At 47.4% G+C, this 23,200-nt stretch overlaps 1 protein-coding gene and 1 non-coding gene across 2 annotated transcripts in view; both read right to left on the bottom strand.

The window, feature by feature from the left end:
- Positions 1 to 3,930: 3,930 nt before the first annotated feature.
- Positions 3,931 to 4,150, bottom strand: LOC116409882. The gene has a single exon (XR_004222136.1). It is a non-coding gene; the product is annotated as a small nucleolar RNA U3 (small nucleolar RNA).
- A 1,566-nt stretch (positions 4,151 to 5,716) lies between these two features.
- Positions 5,717 to 23,200, bottom strand: part of lrp6 (LDL receptor related protein 6) — a 65,287-nt gene continuing 47,803 nt past the window's right edge. Inside the window, exons 11-23 of the mRNA XM_031898568.1 lie at positions 20,907 to 21,091; positions 19,215 to 19,541; positions 18,720 to 18,919; positions 17,934 to 18,145; positions 16,810 to 17,000; positions 16,313 to 16,522; positions 16,001 to 16,129; positions 13,736 to 13,972; positions 13,009 to 13,119; positions 12,016 to 12,246; positions 10,444 to 10,580; positions 10,249 to 10,346; positions 5,717 to 8,911 (exon numbers count right to left, since the gene is read on the bottom strand). Coding sequence (XP_031754428.1) covers positions 8,620 to 8,911; positions 10,249 to 10,346; positions 10,444 to 10,580; positions 12,016 to 12,246; positions 13,009 to 13,119; positions 13,736 to 13,972; positions 16,001 to 16,129; positions 16,313 to 16,522; positions 16,810 to 17,000; positions 17,934 to 18,145; positions 18,720 to 18,919; positions 19,215 to 19,541; positions 20,907 to 21,091 — 2,560 coding nt within the window. The 3' untranslated portion in view covers positions 5,717 to 8,619. The remainder of the gene's footprint in view (positions 8,912 to 10,248; positions 10,347 to 10,443; positions 10,581 to 12,015; positions 12,247 to 13,008; positions 13,120 to 13,735; positions 13,973 to 16,000; positions 16,130 to 16,312; positions 16,523 to 16,809; positions 17,001 to 17,933; positions 18,146 to 18,719; positions 18,920 to 19,214; positions 19,542 to 20,906; positions 21,092 to 23,200) is intronic.

The following is a 23,200-nucleotide window of genomic DNA, read 5'->3' on the forward strand; positions in this document are numbered from 1 at the left end:
AAGGAAAGTCTCCCATAGGGCTCAATGGCACTCTGCAGCTCCAACCTGGCCCAAGGAAAGTCTCCCATAGGGCTCAATGGCACTCTGCAGCTCCAACCTGGCCCAAGGATAGTCTCCCATAGGGCTCAATGGCACTCTGCAGCTCCAACCTGGCCCAAGGATAGTCTCCCATAGGGCTCAATGGCACTCTGCAGCTCCAACCTGGCCCAAGGAAAGTCTCCCATAGGGCTCAATGGCACTCTGCAGCTCCAACCTGGCCCAAGGAAGTCTCCCATAGGGCTCAATGGCACTCTGCAGCTCCAACCTGGCCCAAGGAAAGTCTCCCATAGGGCTCAATGGCACTCTGCAGCTCCAACCCGGCCCAAGGATAGTCTCCCATAGGGCTCAATGGCACTCTGCAGCTCCAACCCGGCCCAAGGAAAGCCTCCCATAGGGCTCAATGGCACTCTGCAGCTCCAACCTGGCCCAAGGAAAGTCTCCCATAGGGCTCAATGGCACTCTGCAGCTCCAACCCGGCCCAAGGAAAGTCTCCCATAGGGCTCAATGGCACTCTGCAGCTCCAACCCGGCCCAAGGAAAGTCTCCCATAGGGCTCAATGGCACTCTGCAGCTCCAACCCGGCCCAAGGAAAGCCTCCCATAGGGCTCAATGGCACTCTGCAGCTCCAACCCAGCCCAAGGAAAGTCTCCCATAGGCTCAATGGCACTCTGCAGCTCCAACCCGGCCCAAGGAAAGTCTCCCATAGGGCTCAATGGCACTCTGCAGCTCCAACCCGGCCCAAGGAAAGTCTCCCATAGGACTCAATGGCACTCTGCAGCTCCAACCCGGCCCAAGGAAAGTCTCCCATAGGGCTCAATGGCACTCTGCAGCTCCAACCCGGCCCAAGGATAGTCTCCCATAGGGCTCAATGGCACTCTGCAGCTCCAACCCGGCCCAAGGAAAGTCTCCCATAGGGCTCAATGGCACTCTGCAGCTCCAACCCGGCCCAAGGAAAGTCACGATACTGAAGCTTGAATGAATTCTGAATACAATTTTGTTGCAGAAATTATTGCAAAGTAAAAAAAAGTCGTGGAAAATCTTCACAGTTTTAAAAACCGAAAAAAATTAAAAAAATTTCTATTCGTAACCAATCATACATTGATAAATGGGTCCCTATGCATAATGTACGCATGCTCGGGTATGAGAAGGCCAGCGGGACCCCTAGGGGGGTGCATGGGGGCCCTGGCAGGGGCCCTTTGGGGGGTGTGGGGGCTTCCGGGTGGGCCTTACACCCCCTAGTCTCCCTAGCACATAAAATACAGGCAATAGTTTTTTATTCAGTCGGATGAATAAGTAACATGGCTTAAAGCCGGGGCCCTCAAACTTCTGAACCAAGGGGCTGTATCACCTCAGACTGTTGGGGGGCCAGACCGCCATCACCAGCACCCTTCCCCCGCCACCGGCAGACTGTGGCCCAAACAGGTCGCATTCCACTCTTTTCCAACGACCCCCCCCCCCCCCGGCGCTCCGTTCATTCTCGCTGAGTCCTACCTGTTCCAGTTCCCCCCCCCCCGGTCTGCCGTCCGTCCTCCCTCTCAGCTCCTCTCTCTCTGCTACCAGGAGTGAGGATGGGATGCAGCTGGGGGGGGGGGGGGGGCAGGTTAAATTCCCTTGGGGGGGGCCTGACCACTCGTTGCCGCCACCGTCATCAAACTGTACTAGGTGGGCACTGCTGGCTACCAATGTATTAGGGGGACACTGCTGGCTACCAATGTATTAGGGGGCACTGCTGGCTACCAATGTATTAGGGGGACACTGCTGGCTACCAATGTATTAGGGGGGCACTGCTGGCTACCAATGTATTAGGGGGACACTGCTGGCTACCAATGTATTAGGGGGACACTGCTGGCTACCAATGTATTAGGGGGGCACTGCTGGCTACCAATGTACTAGGGGGACACTGCTGGCTACCAATGTACTAGGGGGGCACTGCTGGCTACCAATGTATTAGGGGGGCACTGCTGGCTACCAATGTATTAGGGGGACACTGCTGGCTACCAATGTATTAGGGGGGCACTGCTGGCTACCAATGTACTAGGGAGGCACTGCTGGCTACCAATGTATTAGGGGGGCACTGCTGGCTACCAATGTATTAGGGGGACACTGCTGGCTACCAATGTATTAGGGGGGCACTGCTGGCTACCAATGTATTAGGGGGGCACTGCTGGCTACCAATGTACTAGGGGGCACTGCTGGCTACCATGTACTAGGGGGGCACTGCTGGCTACCAATGTATTAGGGGGCACTGCTGGCTACCAATGTATTAGGGGGCACTGCTGGCTACCAATGTATTAGGGGGACACTGCTGGCTACCAATGTATTAGGGGGGCACTGCTGGCTACCAATGTATTAGGGGGACACTGCTGGCTACCAATGTATTAGGGGGACACTGCTGGCTACCAATGTATTAGGGGGACACTGCTGGCTACCAATGTATTAGGGGGGCACTGCTGGCTACCAATGTACTAGGGGGACACTGCTGGCTACCAATGTACTAGGGGGGCACTGCTGGCTACCAATGTATTAGGGGGGCACTGCTGGCTACCAATGTATTAGGGGGACACTGCTGGCTACCAATGTATTAGGGGGGCACTGCTGGCTACCAATGTATTAGGGGGGCACTGCTGGCTACCAATGTACTAGGGGGGCACTGCTGGCTACCAATGTATTAGGGGGGCACTGCTGGCTACCAATGTATTAGGGGGACACTGCTGGCTACCAATGTATTAGGGGGGCACTGCTGGCTACCAATGTATTAGGGGGACACTGCTGGCTACCAATGTATTAGGGGGGCACTGCTGGCTACCAATGTATTAGGGGGGCACTGCTGGCTACCAATGTATTAGGGGGACACTGCTGGCTACCAATGTATTAGGGGGGCACTGCTGGCTACCAATGTATTAGGGGGACACTGCTGGCTACCAATGTATTAGGGGGGACACTGCTGGCTACCAATGTACTGGTCGCATTCCCCCCCCAGCGCTCCGTTCGTTCTCGCTGAGTCCTACCTGTTCCAGTTCCCCCCCCCCCCAGTCTGCCGTCCGTCCTCCCTCTCAGCTCCTCTCTCTCTGCTACCAGGAGTGAGGATGCAGCCGGGGGGTGTGGGGCAGGTTAAATTCCCTTGGGGGGGGCCTGACCACTCGTTGCCGTTGCCACCACCGTCATCAAACTGTACTAGGGGGGCACTGCTGGCTACCAATGTACTAGGGGGGCACTGCTGGCTACCAATGTACTAGGGGGCACTGCTGGCTACCAATGTACTAGGGGGGCACTGCTGGCTACCAATGTATTAGGGGGACACTGCTGGCTACCAATGTACTAGGGGGGCACTGCTGGCTACCAATGTATTAGGGGGGACACTGCTGGCTACCAATGTATTAGGGGGACACTGCTGGCTACCAATGTATTAGGGGGGAACTGCTGGCTACCAATGTACTGGTCGCATTCCCCCCCCGGCGCTCCGTTCATTCTCGCTGAGTCCTACCTGTTCCAGTTCTTCCCCCCCCCCCCCCCCCCCCCCCCCCGTCTGCTGTCCGTCCTCCCTCTCAGCTACTCTCTCTCCACTACCAGGAATGAGGATGCAGCCGGAGGGTGGGGGGGCAGGTTAAATTCCCTTGGGGGGGGGGGGGGCCTGATCCAGCCCGCAGGCTGTAGTTTTAGGACCGCTCGTTTGAAGGGTTAAATAACCTGAACCCACTGATTTCAAACTACATTGTATGAACCCTTGGATGTAGCCCATTCCCAGCTCTATACCTGGCATCCTCAAACCACGCCCCCCCAAGGTAATTCACCCGGCTCCCACTAGGGGGAGGACTTTAGTCCAGCCTATGAACCCCAGTTCAACACAGTATCTCACCCGATCAGATTCTATTATTAACTTACATAAGAACAAACCACTCAGCCTGCGCTCTCTCCCCCCGACTCCCCTATAATAAAAGGGAGCGGAACGTTCATCAATACAAACAGCAGCCACAATAAAGCAGCGCTGAGACCTCACTTCCCGCTCAGGAGAGAACACTGACAGCTCCTCATCGTGGTTTGTGAGTTCAGACACTTTAGAGCGCATCTCACCAGGTACAACCTATAGAAATGATCCCTGAAAGTATAGTCTTACTGATACCCTGGAACCAGCAGCCCCCCACCGCAGAAAAGTGTTTGTTACACTTGTGGCGACAAACTATTACGCCACAGAACTAACGCGTAGTGGCCACTGGGAAAAATGTTCATCTTCTTTAGCTTGAGATTTACTTTCTCCAAAGTTGAAGGATTTTGTCTGAAAAGTGTTCAAACTAAAGCCTTCAACTAAAAGTACCGGGCTAATTTGCATTTGGAACGCCCACCGACCAATTGCGGAGCGGAGGGCGTTCCCACAAGGGATTGGATTTCATTACATCTCGCTGTGTCAAAGCTAAAGGCTGCTGCGCATGCACCGACGTACAAAACCCGGAAATCCGGCAGGTGAGGCATGCTGGGAAATGAAGTCCCATGGGCAAATGCCAGTGTCCATAAAGCGGCACCTGATTCAGATGTTTCAACAAGCAGTTACCCCCCCAGACATGTAGGCTGCTAGTACATTGGTAGCCAGCAGTGCCCCCCTTGTACATTGGTAGCCAGCAGTGCCCCCCTAGTACATTGGTAGCCAGCAGTGCCCCCTAGTACATTGGTAGCCAGCAGTGCCCCCCCTAGTACATTGGTAGCCAGCAGTGCCCCCCTAGTACATTGGTAGCCAGCAGTGCCCCCTTATACATTGGCAGCCAGCAGTGCCCCCCTAATACATTGGTAGCCAGCAGTGCCCCCCTTATACATTGGTAGCCAGCCCAGCCAGCAGTGCCCCACCCCTGGCGTCTTTTTCGGCTCCTCCGACATCATCTTTGGGTCCCCCCTTATACATTGGCAGCCAGCCCAGCAGTGCCCCCTAATACATTGGTAGCCAGCCCAGCAGTGCCCCTAATACATTGGTAGCCAGCCCAGCAGTGCCCCCTAATACACTGGTAGCTGCCCAGCAGTGCCCCCCTAATACACTGGTAGCTGCCCAGCAGTGCCCCCTAATTCACTGGTAGCCAGCCCAGCAGTGCCCCCCTAATACACTGGTAGCCAGCCCAGCAGTGCCCCCTAATACACTGGTAGCCAGCCCAGCAGTGCCCCTAATACATTGGTAGCCAGCCCAGCAGTGCCCCCTAATACACTGGTAGCCAGCCCAGCAGTGCCCCCCTAATACACTGGTAGCCAGCCCAGCAGTGCCCCCCTAATACATTGGTAGCCAGCCCAGCAGTGCCCCTAATACATTGGTAGCCAGCCCAGCAGTGCCCCTAATACATTGGTAGCCAGCCCAGCAGTGCCCCTAATACATTGGTAGCCAGCCCAGCAGTGCCCCCTAATACACTGGTAGCCAGCCCAGCAGTGCCCCCCTAATACACTGGTAGCTGCCCAGCAGGGGCCCCCTAATACACTGGTAGCTGCCCAGCAGTGCCCCCCTAATCCACTGGTAGCCAGCCCAGCAGTGCCCCCCTAATACACTGGTAGCCAGCCCAGCAGTGCCCCCTTATAAACCGGTAGCCAGCCTGAAAATACTGCCCCCTAGTGTGCACCATAGGGACTGTGGATTACTTACCTTTTTGCATAGGACCAATATTTTTTCCTTGACATTTTTTTAAAAAAACAAAAACAAACCCAACGGGTGAATTTAAATTTTTGCCGTTTTGTTTTATTATAAAAATCAAATTTTTTTCTTTTCCGTTACAACGCAAGGTAATAGTAATTATGAAATATTGTTTTTTTTTTTTTACATGGTCATTTTTTATTATACACAGCTTATAAAGTAAAGCACTTATTTTACATACAAATGAAATCGTGTTGCTAGTGGCTCTGAGCTGGCCAAATGTTGGCCGTTACACAATAATACATACCCTTTGTGCAATATCTGTCGTACCGGTTGGCAGGACAAATGGAGCTGGGGGGGGGCGTAGAACAATATAAAAACCACAGGGATATAGTGTTTCCTTCACTTTGTAAGAACTGTACAGATCGGGGGGGGGGGGGGGTATAACGCGGGGGGGGGTGTCAATGTTCTGCTGGGGGGGGCATAGGACCCCCAAAGTTTAGCATAAAGTCACAGCACTTACTGGTCTCTATTATATTAAAGGTACATGCCACCCAATTAAACTCAAGGGACTGAAATCTGCCCTGCTCTTAAAGGTACAGAGTTGAATGCACCAGCGAGGGGCGGAATGTACCACATTGCAGCTGTGGGGGGGGTACCTACCATTAAAGAACAATAAAAAACACATTTCATTTACACACTGCCCCGCCAGTCGGAAGGTTGCACCGAGCATCCCTATAGAAGCATTTAGCTCCTCCCACCCCATGGCTCCTCCTCAATCAAGGGGGCATGTGGGAAATGGTTCCGTTTAAAACAACCGTGAAAGTCAAATTCTAAGCAATGTGGTTAGTTCACCTTAAAATTAACCCCTCGTATGACGTAGACTGCGATAATGTGCAATTATTTCACTTTAGGTTCAAGCAGCTCTCTGGTTGCTAGGGTGTTGTTTACCCTTAGCAACCAGGCAGTGAATAGGAGAGAACATAAGGAATGAAAAATAATAACGATAAGACTGTGGGGCCTCTCGGAGAAATAGCTTTTTGGCTGCCGGGGGCCAGTGACCCCCCCATTTGAAACCTGGAATAAGGAATGCAATCCATTTAAAAAAATGAAGAACTGAAAAGTTGCTTAGACCGGGACATTTTATAAAATTAAAAAACTATCCAATTAAAGGGGCACATCAACATAAAAACCCCTCTGTCCAATAGCTGAATGATTGGTGTTTAAACTGCCTATGGAACTAAAATGGCCCCTATGAACAGTCCTTGTACTAAACTAATACAGTTCTCACCTTTAAAGGGATTATGAGCCGTTTCCACAGTAGAAATGGGCCACTATCCCTTTAATAAACCATCCAGTTGCACCCCTTTATGGACCTGCGTCGGCTACCCCCCTATGTCTCACTACATGAAGTCGTGCTTGGGGGGGTGGGCTAAATGCCGACCCCCCCAGGCTAGAACCCAAGTACTAAGACACTAGTGAGAGGATACATTGCTAATAAATGGTGTCGCTATCACTTTAAATTAAAGAGGACACATGCTTACTTCTTTCTGAGCCATTATGTGTCTTTAAGGAATGGTATGAAGCCCAGGGGCAACTTCAAGCACCCCGCCGCCCCCCCAGGGCAGACCTTCGACGGCACGCAGGGAGCTGCAGTCGCACAACAAGTGCCCCTGCTACTAGAAAACAGCACAGAAAGTGCATGAACCCTGTATAGTGGTAGTTAATTACGTCAAAGTACTGCAAGGATATATTCTCCATAAACAAAAATGGAAGTTAAAAAAAAAAAAAAAAAAATACCCCACAAGTTACAATTACGTTTTATAAATACAATACAGTATAAAACAAAGATAAAAACAGACTTAACCCTTCTGCTGCCAGAGGCCGCTAGCCCGCATCTAGCAGTAGGAAGGTTAAATAAAATAAAAAAAAACTACTTTGGTGATGAACTGATAATGAAGACACGATCACCTCTATTGTCTTCCCAGTAGCGCCCCCTTGGGGCGGTTTAGTGGTATCGGTAGCGCTTTGTGGTAGTGGTACGGCTACACTGTAGTGGTTACGTGGTCGGGGGGGGAAGAATCAAACGGCTGGCTGCTAAAAAATCTTTCTAGCAACCTTCTTTGGCCCTCAAGTCAAAGATAAAATCATAAAATAAAATACACAAATTAAACAATTATTGTTGCCACTCAATCAATTATACAAGCCCAAGTCAGCTTGATGCACTCCCATATAGCCACAGTACAAGCCTGTATGTCTGCCCTGTATCCAGGTATATTGATACCTGGATACAGGGCAGGCATACAGGCTTTTAAGGGGCAGCTGGAGTAAAATGTAATTTAATATGGTGGGATAAGGGACCAGTGAAGCTACTGGGCTTTCATGTAGCAGAGATTCCATGTTATCCCCATAACCGCCAAGAGGGGGCAGGCTTGCTCTGCGCCTAAGCTTGGCACCAGTCGAATGGAGGAAAGAAAGGGTTAAAAAAAAAATAAAAACAATTAAGAACCATTCTCTAAAATCCGCTGGTCTGTGCTCACGTGCATTTTTTTTTTTTTTTGGTATTAAAGACCTCTTCCTATCCTATCCGTCTATTTAAGGCATTTTGTGTATTCCATTTGCAAAAATAGATATTTATATAGAGATATATATATATATATATATATTTGTACAAATTACTGTTTCAGTGGTCATGGGATTTCTTCCACACAAAAAGGCAAGGGGATTGCCCTTTCCGGGGAAGGATGGAAATATAAGCGTTACATTTATGGCACAAGTATGAAGAGGTGTAAAAAGGGTTAAGAAAATATAAATATTTGTTGTTTTTTTTTTTATCGTCTCTGTACAAACGTCCATTGTCGGAGACCCTTCTGCCCTCCTCTGGAGGGGTTCATGGTTCTGGAAACTATACACAACGGGGGCCGGGGGGTTAGATTGGGAAAGTACTCTCTCTTCATACAGTATTTACAGAGTGGGGGGGTCTCAGGAAGAGTCTGTACAAGGTGACGGAGGAGGGGGGTAAAGGTGGTGAGAGTAGCTTCGTTCCGTGTAGGGAGAGGGCGGGCAGCTTTCGTAGTTCTCCTCGGCTGAAAGGTACTGGCTGCGGGGGGTTGGAGGCGGAGGCACCGGTTCCGAGTCGTAGTTGAGATCGCTGGTGTAGCCCTTCGCCGCGGCGGAGGTGATCCGGTGGCTGGGGGTGTAGTCGCTGTCGCACACGTCGGTGCTGCAGGGAGTTGTAGGAGGGGCAAAATGCCGGTAGCTGTAGGGTCTGTAGCTGAGGAAGAAAGAGAAACATTAGGAAATATAGCAGACTGCTTTTTATCCCCAGGAATATAATGATTTTGACATGTTAAGGTCCCCATACACAGGCCGATTCTAGCTGCCGATATGGGTCCCTTAGACCGATTCGGCAGTTTATCGCCCCGTGTAGGGGCACTAACGACGGGCCTGTCTGACTGATATCTGGCCTGAAATCGGGCAGGTTTAAAACTTTAGTCGGATCGAGGACCGCATCGGCTCGCTGATGCAGTCCCTGAACCGACTTTGCCTATACCCGTCGTTATAATTTGATTGTTTGGCCCCAGTGCCAAACAATCAAATTAGCCCGGATTCTCCCGATATCGCCCACCCGTAGGTGGGGTATATCGGGAGAAGATCCGCTCGCTTGGCGTCTTAAGGTGTATGGGGACCTTATGTGATGTGGGGTAGTGCACAGTGTGTGTCCAATACACATGGGGTAGTGCACAGTGTGTCTCCAATACACATGGGGTAGTGCACAGTGTGTGTCCAATACACATGGGGGAGTGCACAGTGTGTCTCCAATACACATGGGGGAGTGCACAGTGTGTCTCCAATACACATGGGGTAGTGCACAGTGTGTGTCCAATACACATGGGGTAGTGCACAGTGTGTCTCCAATACACATGGGGGAGTGCACAGTGTGTCTCCAATACACATGGGGGAGTGCACAGTGTGTGTCCAATACACATGGGGTAGTGCACAGTGTGTCTCCAATACACATGGGGTAGTGCACAGTGTGTCTCCAATACACATGGGGGAGTGCACAGTGTGTGTCCAATACACATGGGGTAGTGCACAGTGTGTCTCCAATACACATGGGGTAGTGCACAGTGTGTCTCCAATACACATGGGGTAGTGCACAGTGTGTCTCCAATACACATGTTTTGGATTCACTCCCACGGTCGTTACAACTCGATCGTTTGTGTATATATACACAGGAACAAACGGAGCACACCATCCAGAGAATCCAAATCCCTGGGTGCTGGCAAAAGCAGAGGGCCGCACACACTGGGACTTTGCAAAAAAAAAAAAAAAAAAAAAAAAAGTATTTATTGAAAAAGATCCGACGTTTCAAGCACTAACGGCGCTCTTCTTCAGGGAAAAACTGTTTTTTCCCTGAAGAAGAGCACTGTTAGTGCTCGAAACACACAGGGACTTAGATATATATATGAATAGCCCCAAGCTGAGCTGAGACTGCCCCAGCAACAAAGAAGCAGCCAGTTGTAGAAAAAAAGTCCCTCTCTAGTAGCAGCCTACAGCAGGGCCTTCTAGATACTGTGGGGGGGGGACTGGAGTAAAAAATGCACTCACCTGTATGATCTGTGGGTGGAAGGACTGTTTGAGGAGTAACCAAATTCCATTGTGTAATGGGAACGCTCCGTGGCTGGGGAGGGAGGTGGGTTCAAGATCTATAACCAAAGGAAAAGAATATTCAGGTTTATGGAACATCTTCTGTTTATGTATAAACACCGTATGGGGTAGGAAACACGGCAGCTGGATACCTACCGGTGGGAAATAGGTTCCTTTAGTGCTGGAGGAGCTGCTGGATGAGGCTCCGGTCACATGAGCCCGGTCATACGGTGGCCCGCTGCTTCCAGCCATAATGCTGAGAGAGCTGATAACAGATTTCCCACGAGACATCCCTGTGTTAAGCAAGAGAGTGCTTAGATAAGTGCTTTCTGCATCAGCAGACCTTAGAAATGATTCATCACTGCATTGTTAAACTGCAACACCCCTTTGTATTTCACCCTCATCTGGCGCAGCGGTTGGATCCCTGTTACTTAAGCTGGTTTCAACAGAGTTTAATGGCTTTCTACTAATGAATGGCCCATGGAAAGTACAGCTCTGTGATCTCTTCCCACAATGGCCCGCAGCTGTTACATGACACTGCTGCGCACACAATGCAACAAGATGCTCTCGCTGTTTAATAGAAGAACTGGAAACTTTGCTGCATCCTCGCATTAAAGGCAGCGGGAGGATAAAAACCCCACAACAAAGGGGCGAGAAGGAATCATCGCAAGGAGCCAAGCTGCAGGGGATCTTTTTTTTTTTTATCCCCACCCCTAGATTTATTTCTGTTTAACTTTGTATGTGAGCTGGAGAATGCACAAAACCACATGAAAGGCCTCATAACAAAAAAACCTGCGAGTGGAGGAAATGATCCATTACAAGCAGGTTCCTGCATGGACTGGCAGTCAATACAGGCATGGGATCCCTTAACCTGTTATCCAGAAAGCTCCAAATTATGGAAATCCGGTCTCCCATAGACTCCATTTTAATCATAATAATTTAGAAATTTGAAACGGATTTCCTTTTTCTCTGTAATAATAAAACAGTACCTGTACTTGATCCCAACTAAGATATAATTACCCCTTATTGGGGCAGAACAGCCCTATTGGGTTTATTTAATGGTTAAATGATTCCCTTTTCTCTGTAATAATAAAACAGTACCTGTACTTGATCCCAACTAAGATATAATTACCCCTTATTGGGGCAGAACAGCCCTATTGGGTTTATTTAATGGTTAAATGATTCCCTTTTCTCTGTAATAATAAAACAGTACCTGTACTTGATCCCAACTAAGATATAATTACCCCTTATTGGGGCAGAACAGTCCTATTGGGTTTATTTAATGGTTAAATGATTCCCTTTTCTCTGTAATAATAAAACAGTACCTGTACTTGATCCCAACTAAGATATAATTACCCCTTATTGGGGCAGAACAGCCCTATTGGGTTTATTTAATGGTTAAATGATTCCCTTTTCTCTGTAATAATAAAACAGTACCTGTACTTGATCCCAACTAAGATATAATTACCCCTTATTGGGGGCAGAACAATCCTATTGTGTTTAATTTATGTTTTATTGATTTTTTTAGTAGTCTTAAGGTATGAAGATACAAATTACGGAAAGACCCCTTATCCGGAATACCCTTGGTCTCGAGCATTCTGGATAACAGGTCCTATACCTGTACAAGAGCATTCAGCATTATATTTATTGTATCTAAATGGAAAGAGTACCATCTTGGAAAATAAACAGCAGGCATTTTGGTGCTGGAGTCACCGGCTCTGTACTCACCAGGCAAGGATCCAGTCAGGGAGCTCGGATGTGGCACGTATGCTAAGGGGACGGAGGCGGGTCCATGCACCACATAATCGTTGGCCATGGTCTCCCCGTCTCCTTTCATGCGACGACACAGCACTCGCTGACAGATAAAATACACTCCCCCTACTACGAATACGGTGAGGATCACGCCGATGATGGAGCCGATGGTGTTGGTCGATGGAGGAGGTGGTTCCTCTGTGGGATCTGGAAAATGTAAAATAAATTGTGTGGAGAGTTGAAGAGTAGGCCTGGAGAGAGCCTTTAGCCTTGCAGATTAGGAGAGGTATGCACAGCTTGCATCAAGGCAAAGGTTCAAATACAACTCCCAGAATATCATGGCAATATTTGGCTGATGCTGATAGTTGCACATCAACATCTAAAGGGTGAAGACACACAGAGCTACTAGAAGCAGCTACTTTTTCACACCTACTAAGCACCAGAAAATCCCCTGCCATAGACAATACAGAGGATTGCCTCTGCTAAAACACATGTAGAGACAGTTATCAGTAAATGATCAGCATTGTCTATTTTAGTAGCCACGACAAGTAGCTGCTACTAGGGCTACTGGGTGTCTTCACCCTTCAGGGGTGCTAAAGTGCAATGGCAAGCTTGAGACTCCCATGCAACTTTTAGGGTAAAGACACACAGCTACTTAGTAGCAGCTACTTGTCACGGCTACTAAACCCCAGAAAATACCCTGCCATAGACAATACTGAGAATTGCCTCTGCTAAAACACACGTAGAGACAATTATCAGTAAATGATCAGCATTGTCTGTTTTAGTAGCCACGACAAGTAGCTGCTACATTAGCTCCGTGTCTCTTCACCCTTAAATACAAGTCCCAAATCTCTGCAGGACCCCGAATGTGACATGCCAGGTTTGTAACAGAACACACACACTATATGACTTTTTGCTGACAACTTTATTACTGAAACTTAGGCCAGCAGTTATAATAGCAGCACTTACAGCAAGCTTGCTCGTCTGAGCTGTCACTGCAGTCCGGGCTGAGGTCACAACGCCTGTGCTTCCCGATGCACTGTCCGCTGCCACAGTGGAACTGGTCTGGAGCACAGACTTCTGCAGAAAGACCAGAAAAAGCATCTTCATTATTAGCAGCCTTCATAATTGACTGGTTCAGTGTGTCAACTTAGCTTATTCATTTCACATCACTGGTACCTTAGGGGTAAAGACACACAGAGCTACTTAGTAGCAGCTACTTGCCATGGCTACTAAAAGCCAGAAAATCCCCTGCCATAGACAATACTGAGAATTGCCTCTGCTAAAACACAAGTACAGACAATTATCAGTAAATGATCAGCATTGTCTATTTTAGTAGCCACGACAAGTAGATGCTACTAGTAGCTCCGTGCGTCTTCACCCTAAAAGACACTGGGGCTCATTTATCAACACTGGGCAAATTTGCCCGTGGGTAGTAACCCATAGCGACCAATCAGTGACTGGCTTTTTTCAGCCAGCTGCATATACAACAATGAATGCAACAATTTCATTGGTTGCCATGAGCTAATGCCCATGGGCAAATTTGCCCAGTGTTAATAAATGAACCCCACTTTCTTTTCCCAACAGGCCTCTTTTAAGAGTGCTTTCACAAACTCTTCAATGCATATAAGGGGGGGGATTCAAACACCAACAAATGAATGTCTGAATAAAACCATTTTCAGAAGCAAGCCCGTACCATTGCAGTTTTTCTCATCAGACTTGTCCTGACAGTTGGCTTCTCCGTTACAGCGCAGAGAGGAGTCAATGCACTGGCCGCTGGCGCACTGGTACTGCGTGTCCGAGCACATGGGGCAGTTCTGCTCGTCGCTGTGATCCTCGCATTCTGTAAAGCCGTCGCAGCGCCATTCCGCCGGGATGCAATCAACCTCGCCGGTGAAACAGGTGAACTGCAGGGGAGAGCAGGTAGGAGGCTCTGTGGGGAAAATAAAGGAAATTATGTTATACCCACTTAATAACATTTTAGGGTACATCTAGATATACGCAAAGAATAGACACATAAAAAAAATCAAAATATAGCCACAGGATTGGATGTCCCAATTGTAACCACTAGATGGCAGTGTCAGAAAGCGGAAATGCACACACATGCTTTCTCTGGGTAATTCTGCGTATAGTAGCAATACCCTGTACCCAATTTTGTATCAATGAAAGAAACCAGAAGACAAACCTTATATAAAAACAAACAGGGTGTGTTTTTGCAGTTACCGTATGGCCTGAATACTATAACAGACAGAATCTAATCCCTTAATGGCCTAGCACAGGCACTAATATTCTGTTACACAAACAATGACTTTCATTGAGTGCTCTGACCTCTAGTAACCTACAAGCAAAATAGAGCAAATGTGACCCAGGGCGAAGAGCCGGCCGGTTACAACAGAAGCCTCTGGCAGTGGAATCAGAAAAGAACACAGTATCATGGGGTTGTATAGCTTTGAGGGTCCTCATTGTAAGCAGCAGTCCTGCCCTGCTTTATGGCTGAGATTCTAGCTATCTGTATAACAGAGCATTCTGTCACAGTGGCACAGATCCTATCTGATCCCCCCATTGTAAGCAGCAGTCCTGCCCTGCTTTATGGCTGAGATTCTAGCTATCTGTATAACAGAGCATTCTGTCACAGTGGCACAGATCCTATCTGATCCCCCCATTGTAAGCAGCAGTCCTGCCCTGCTTTATGGCTGACATTCTAGCTATCTGTATAACAGAGCATTCTGTCACAGTGGCACAGATCCTATCTGATTCCCCCATTGTAAGCAGCAGTCCTGCCCTGCTTTATGGCTGAGATTCTAGCTATCTGTATAACAAAGCATTCTGTCACAGTGGCACAGATCCTATCTGATCCCCCCCCATTGTAAGCAGCAGTCCTGCCCTGCTTTATGGCTGAGATTCTAGCTATCTGTATAACAGAGCATTCTGTCACAGTGGCACAGATCCTATCTGATCCCCCCATTGTAAGCAGCAGTCCTGCCCTGCTTTATGGCTGAGATTCTAGCTATCTGTATAACAGAGCATTCTGTCACAGTGGCACAGATCCTATCTGATCCCCCCATTGTAAGCAGCAGTCCTGCCCTGCTTTATGGCTGAGATTCTAGCTATCTGTATAACAGAGCATTCTGTCACAGTGGCACAGATCCTATCTGATCCCCCCCCATTGTAAGCAGCAGTCCTGCCCTGCTTTATGGCTGAGATTCTAGCTATCTGTATAACAGAGCATTCTGTCACAGTGGCACAGATCCTATCTGATCCCCCCCATTGTAAGCAGCAGTCCTGCCCTGCTTTATGGCTGAGATTCTAGCTATCTGTATAACAGAGCATTCTGTCACAGTGGCACAGATCCTATCTGATCCCCCCCCCATTGTAAGCAGCAGTCCTGCCCTGCTTTATGGCTGAGATTCTAGCTATCTGTATAACAGAGCATTCTGTCACAGTGGCACAGATCCTATCTGATCCCCCCCATTGTAAGCAGCAGTCCTGCCCTGCTTTATGGCTGAGATTCTAGCTATCTGTATAACAGAGCATTCTGTCACAGTGGCACAGACCCTATCTGATCCCCCCATTGTAAGCAGCAGTCCTGCCCTGCTTTATGGCTGAGATTCTAGCTATCTGTATAACAGAGCATTCTGTCACAGTGGCACAGATCCTATCTGATCCCCCCATTGTAAGCAGCAGTCCTGCCCTGCTTTATGGCTGAGATTCTAGCTATCTGTATAACAGAGCATTCTGTCACAGTGGCACAGATCCTATCTGATCCCCCCATTGTAAGCAGCAGTCCTGCCCTGCTTTATGGCTGAGATTCTAGCTATCTGTATAACAGAACATTCTGTCACAGTGGCACAGATCCTATCTGATCCCCCCATTGTAAGCAGCAGTCCTGCCCTGCTTTATGGCTGAGATTCTATATATATATGATTAGCAGTAATACAAAATAAATCTACACAGCACTCACCCCCACAGGACAACTCATCTTCCTGCAGAAGGACAAGGTGCATCGGGCAAGAACAGCGGGTGGTTCCATCTCCTTTCACTATGCAGATGTGGGAGCAGCCCCCGTTATCCTGGGAACAAGGGTGTTCCTCTGTTAAAACAGAAAAGGGAAAAGAACAATGAGAAAACAAGGCCATGATTCCAAATTTCAAAGCTTAATACCCCAAGATTTGTAATTTTACTAAATAATTCTAATATTTGAAGTGGTTGTTGCTTAGCAACTCCAAAACGTATCTACAGAAAAGGAAATTAGTATTAATAAGTGGATACTAACTGTATTCGTCCATGCTCAGTTCTGTCACAGCATGGATATCAGTCAGCAGAGGGATACGAGCTTGGATCTTGGTGCGACCCACGCGTCCGGTTTTCTCAATGCGCTCAATCATTTGTTGTTGCCGGTCAATCCAATACAGGTGATTGCCAAAAACAGTGAGTCCGACTGGCTGCAGCACGTTAGAATCTTCTAGAACTATGCGATGGCCACCTGGAAAGTACCAGAGAGCAGTGTAAGCGTTGACCAATAACATAATTAAAGGCCATTTTACTGTAACGATCAAAACTAGGTATGCAAAAAAAATATGTAATAAATGCACTTGGAACAATGAATGAAGTAGGAATCACTCTATCCAAACGGAAAGCATGTGATTAAAATCACACAGCATTCTTACTTTCCCATTAAGTTGGTACTAGACCACAGAACGGAACCATACTAGAACTCATAACTGTCATTTTCAGTTTTAGTCCTATAAATTCGCTATTCTCGCACTTTACCGGATAGGTCACTGCTTTCGATCCTCCTCAAGTCAGAGTCGGCCCAGAAAAGTTTCCCCATTTTGTTGTCGAGCGCAAGCGCCACTGGTTTGCTCAGGCCGGTGAAAAACAGCACCTCTCGCTCTGTCCCATCAAGAGCAGCTCTTTCGATTTTTGGCGATCGCTCCTGGAGGTTGGTGAAATACATGTACCTAGAAGATCAAAGCAAATGGGAGTTTCAATGCAAAGCTGGTTCAGAACCCCTACCGGCCCATTAACCTGGAAGTGTAAATGGTTCACAATATTTAATTTTTTCAAATTATACACCATATCCCAACTCCATAAGCAAAGAAACTACCCACACAGTCAGGAAATCAAGGCAGATCTGCCCCAAAACAGACAAATTTATATTGGTCATTTTTTGTTTTTGAACTCAGGGTGCTGAACTCAGGGTCGGACTGGGGGGTGAAGGGCCCACCGGGGCCCGTGCCCATAGCCTGCCCATATGGCCAACGCCCATAGCCTCCCCCCCCCTGGAGGGGCCCCCCTAACCCCCCTCGCAGGTTCCCCCACCTGACGTTCTTCCCCGAGCGCGTAAATTTAACACGTGGGGACAGGAGCGGTCGTGCAGGGGGAGCGCCACAAGGGTTGGGTCTGGGCCGCTGGGGCCCACCGGGATTTTTACCGGTGTCCCGGTGGCCCAGTCCGACCATGGCTGAACTTTTTCACAAACAACTGACATTTATACTGTAAGAACGGACTTCTGCAGAAATTTATATTTATTTATTTATATTGGTCTTTTTTGTATCTGACTTTTTAAAAAACTGTGGTTATGCTGACGAAGGGAGGGAGCGCCCCCCCACCCCGAAACGTTGATTATTTTTATGGTACATTGGCAATGGGGTAAGCTCCTCAGCTGAAATTTTGCTTGAGTGCAGTCTCTATTTCTGCTTTGTTCTATACATTGTTGGGGCGTTGCCATACATCTAGAAGACTTTGCACCACAGAAAATTGCGGGTGAGTGCAGCTGTGCCCCAAAACAAACCATCTTGTGGGTGGTTCTGTAGGTACCCACCACCACAGACCTGATTGTAGATCAGGGAAAAAGAATAAACTATGCGTAGATAAAGTTCTGTATTTCCTACCCTCTCTCTGGATTCACAAGGATAGCTCTGGGACGGTCTTGTTCTCCCTTTAGAACCACCCCGATGGCTCTCCCGTCCAGCCGCGTGACGTTGATGACATTGGTGGCTTCGCAGGTCCAGTAAATCAGGCGACTGTAGACATCGATGCTCAAATCGTACGGCTGCATGTCTATATTCTGGTTGGGGACGGTGCTTGCCACTACGGTCATGCTCTGTGAAAAGGGACAGGTAAAGAATAAAAGGATGTTGTTAGTATCAGTGTTATTTGTGCAGCTTATGATGCAGACTGAAACCTGCTGATGTCCCATATCCATAACCCTTGTGATACACAAGCTAATCATATGAAGACACAATGCCGAACATTCTTTACAACACATATATACATATATACAATATACAGATGGGAGAAAGCCATGTGACTCATAAGGTGTTTAAACTCATGATGTTCTAGATCATGGGTCCTCAAACTTTTTAAACCGGGGGCCAGTCCATAGTCACTCAGTCTGTTGGGGGGCCAGACTATATTCAGTCCTCAAACTCCAGCCCTCGGCCCCTGCGCCCCGCTGTGTCTTCACCCCTGGCTACTACCTGTCTGGAGTCGCACCGGCCAACTCTAATTACGTTGGACGCGACACCCTGGGGCTGAGGACTGGTCAGACAGGTAATAGCCATGGTTGAGGACGCAGCAGGGCTGGGTAAATGATCTTGGGGGGCCACTGGACCCTAGCAACCAGACAAAAAGCTAAACAATTAAATAAAATAAAGCCCAATTGAGGCTAATTGTACCTGGCTGCCATCTTCCTGAGCCCGGCGTATATTCTGCCGCGAGTCAATCCAGTAGAGCTGCTTCTCCAAAGGGTCGTAGTCGATGGCTCGGACGTTGCGTAGGTTGTGAATGGGCAGGATGATGTCGGGACTCTGCTGCTCATCGATCACCATGCGGTTTATGGCATTTTTCTGACTGAAGAGCAGGAAGGAACTTGGAGCTGAAACACACAAAACCCCATTAGTTTTCTTTAGATTGATGCGTATTTCACGACAATACATTATGATTTTAAATATTCCATCTACTAGAGAGATATTATCTATATATTATCAATATATATGGCTATATAGAGATATATATATATTATATACTTTTACTACACTGCTCAGTCTCCTTAATGGCATTTTGGAGATCTTGGGTCATGCAGCAGGGCAGGGACGTGTATCAGCCCAGCATTTCATCACAATAACCCCCCCACCACCCCCAAAGCCAGCCACAGAATATGCTTGACTTACGACTGCAGGTTTTGTTGTCCGCATTCAACGAGTGGTGTACCGGGCACCCACAGGTATAGCCGCTGACAGGTGTGGCCAAGCATAGATGAGAACAGTGACCATTGCTGGAGGCACACTCGTTCCAACCGGCCTGCCGGGAAGAGTGAAATACTAGGATGTCCATGACGTAGTCCAGGTCATTCTGGATCATGGTCCGATTCTGCCCGCTGGTCTTGTTGGCTCTCTCAATACTCCGTTGGCTCCAGTCTGTCCAGTAGATATAGTCCTGGTACTGGGTTAACCCAAAGGGGTGGGGCAAGTCGTCGGCAATCACTACCCGGTCCAACCCTAAGAGCACAAGAGCATGATTACTAAAGGCAACATTTCAGCTGAATACATGTGGCATGATCATTTAACAAAATTATAGAATTATTAAGTATAGGATCAGTGGTGTTTGGCCTTCTCTAAGGCCAAACAGAATAGGCAACAATGACAGAGCATTGATAAACAAAAGGTGGGCAATTAAGAATGCCTACTGACCCATTTATGGGGTATATGGCTGACCCAGAACTACTACTACTACTACTACTAGTACTAGTCAGCAACAGGCTATATTTTGGCTACTTAACTATTTAATAACATATAAAAGCCATTAAAAAGGGGAAGAAAAATAATCCGTTCCCATAAATTTTAAAGCGGTACGGTAAGAATTACAGATAGTTATAAGACAGAATGAGAGCATCGTGTCAATTTTTGGATTTTCTATTTGGACAAACCAACACCTAATGGGTTAAATGATAGAATGGAAACCCATGTGTTTTAGAATTAGGAATAAGGTATGTTAATAGCTGGTATAAAATACGGGCTAGATAGTGTTATGTGATATTTGATTTGTTGCATTTATTTATTTGCTTCATTAGGTATGGCTTGTATTTTTATTGGTTATTACTGGAGTTAACTTCTGCCACTAAAAAGGAAGGATTTTTCGTCGGGGACTTGTTGATGGGGTCCCCGAACCGACGGACGCCTATACCAGCTGTTCTAATTCGATGGTTTGGCCCCAGGGACAAATGACCGAAATAGCCCAATATCACCCACCCGTAGGTGGGGATATTGGGAGAAGATCCACTCGCTTGGCGACATCGCTGTATGAACACTGATAAGTATATGTAACCGGATCCAGCAGATTGGAAAAAGGCTATTTGCCCAATAAGCTTTTTTTAAAATCACGCTTGTGAGTAGTAATTAAATGTTTTTTATAATCAACACTATTAGCACTTGTAACTTTCTTTTTTTTTTGTCCAAAACAAACGTGCCTGGCCCTTTAAGAGCAAATGCCATAAAGCGTCAGGGCGTAGGGGATGCGCAAGGCACGGGGAAGATGCTGATAGAAAGGAGGCTTTTGTACAAAGCGGATCAGTTACTGAAAACATGATGTTAAACATTTCCCCCTGCAGATAAATCCTTTTTAATGCAAATCAAGTGCGCACAGCGAGCGGAGCTTGGCACCTCTCCACGTACAGGCGGGCTCCGGCGCAGCCGGCCGGGTCTGTGCAACGGGCTGCAGAATGAGCAGCACAGCTGGGGGGGCAGCCGCTTCACCCCTATAGTCAGTCCTATGCAAACATAAGCCTGACTATAAACAATAATAATTAGCTGGGTTATTAGGGCAAAGACACGTGGGGGGAGAACAGGGAGGGAATTGCTTCTCACCCAGCATATTTGAAGATTCAATAAGATTAGTATCCAGATCCGTCCAGTAAAGCCGCCTCTCCGCATAGTCAATTGTCAGCCCGTTGGCCCGGCCGACATCCGGCACCAGAGTGATGCGCCCACTTCCATCCATGGCGGTCCTGTCAATCTTTGGTTTTCCACCCCACTCAGTCCAGTACATAAACCTACAAGGAAAGAAACAGAACATATCACATACAATTCACATACTATTCACAATATTATCATCACAAATGGACCTTATTTTACATAGAGGACCAAATAGAAGGATAAGCAATAAAGACTACTTACAAACTGTATAACTAGATCAGCATCTCAGGGTAATACCAGAGTGGGCTAATTCAAACTTAGGGGGCTGTTCCTGCTGAATTGTGCTTAGTACAGGGGAATCCCTATGTGCCATAGTTTTATGGTATCTCTCTGTACAGGCTATGAGCAAACTTAGGGGGCTGTTCCTGCTGAATTGTGCTTAGTACAGGGGAATCCCTATGTGCCATAGTTTTATGGTATCTCTCTGTACAGGCTATGAGCAAACTTAGGGGGCTGTTCCTGCTGAATTGTGTTTAGTACAGGGGAATCCCTATGTGCCATAGTTTTATGGTATCTCTCTGTACAGGCTATGGGCAAACTTAGGGGGCTGTTCCTGCTGAATTGTGCTTAGTACAGGGGAATCCCTATGCTGCCATAGTTTTATGGTATCTCTCTGTACAGGCTATGAGCAAACTTAGGGGGCTGTTCCTGCTGAATTGTGCTTAGTACAGGGGAATCCCTATGTGCCATAGTTTTATGGTATCTCTCTGTACAGGCTATGAGCAAACTTAGGGGGCTGTTCCTGCTGAATTGTGCTTAGTACAGGGGAATCCCTATGTGCCATAGTTTTATGGTATCTCTCTGTACAGGCTATGAGCAAACTTAGGGGGCTGTTCCTGCTGAATTGTACCTATTCTGGGACATACTTATGCTGGCAACATTTCATGGTATCTCTCTCAACCCCCGAGATTCTCTGAACAATAACACAACATCCCTGGGGTCAGTAAGCAGACAATTGTGCATTTTCTGGCCAAAACCCAGACAGATGCTGTGCCCACAACATGCAGGGAGGGCGGCAGCAGAGCAGCAGTTTCTCTGTGGGTGTATTTTTATCAGGAGCAGATTCTGCGCTTCGGGAGTGTGGGACATAACACATGTTATGCCTATGAACATTGCAAGCCTAAATGGCCATACAACAGGCAAATATTTCACATATACATTTAAATGCTGAATGAGAAGAACGATAAAGCAGTAATTATAGAGTTAAAATCCCTAAAACATTAGGGGGCTCACTCCCCAGGCTTGCAGTGATATACGCTACCCTCTCCCAGTGTTCTGCCCCCACTACAACTGCCCTGACCTACTTTAAACTTAATATCAGTTAACAGGGAAATGGGATAGGGCCCGGGTCTGTCTGGCTCAATTACCGGCTCATATTTCATGTTTGTGTTCCCACTGAGGATAATTAATGATACCAGACTGTAGCCTGCGCCCATAATGTGGCTTTGTCAGGGCCAACAGAATAGCGCACAAAGAGCCCCGGGGGGACTGACAAACACACACAGGATAGGATAGGGTCGGGTACGGGGGGGAATTTTTGTCAACCAATCCATTGCTAGTACAGGTATGGGCCATCTCCCATAGACTCCGTTATAAGCAAATAATTCTAAATTTTAAAAATGATTCCCTTTTCTCTGTAATAATAAAACAGTACCTGTACTTGATCCCAACTAAGATATAATTACCCCTTATTGGGGGCAGAACAGCCCTATTGGGTTTATTTAATGGTTAAATGATTCCCTTTTCTCTGTAATAATAAAACAGTACCTGTACTTGATCCCAACTAAGATATAATTACCCCTTATTGGGGCAGAACAGCCCTATTGGGTTTATTTCATGGTTAAATGATTCCCTTTTCTCTGTAATAATAAAACAGTACCTGTACTTGATCCCAACTAAGATACAATTACCCCTTATTGGGGGCAGAACAGCCCTATTGGGTTTATTTAATGGTTAAATGATTCCCTTTTCTCTGTAATAATAAAACAGTACCTGTACTTGATCCCAACTAAGATATAATTACCCCTTATTGGGGCAGAACAGCCCTATTGGGTTTATTTAATGGTTAAATGATTCCCTTTTCTCTGTAATAATAAAACAGTACCTGTACTTGATCCCAACTAAGATACAATTACCCCTTATTGGGGGCAGAACAGCCCTATTGGGTTTATTTAATGGTTAAATGA

This window comes from Xenopus tropicalis, chromosome 3, assembly GCF_000004195.4.
Source record: "Xenopus tropicalis strain Nigerian chromosome 3, UCB_Xtro_10.0, whole genome shotgun sequence".
Taxonomy (NCBI): domain Eukaryota; kingdom Metazoa; phylum Chordata; class Amphibia; order Anura; family Pipidae; genus Xenopus; species Xenopus tropicalis.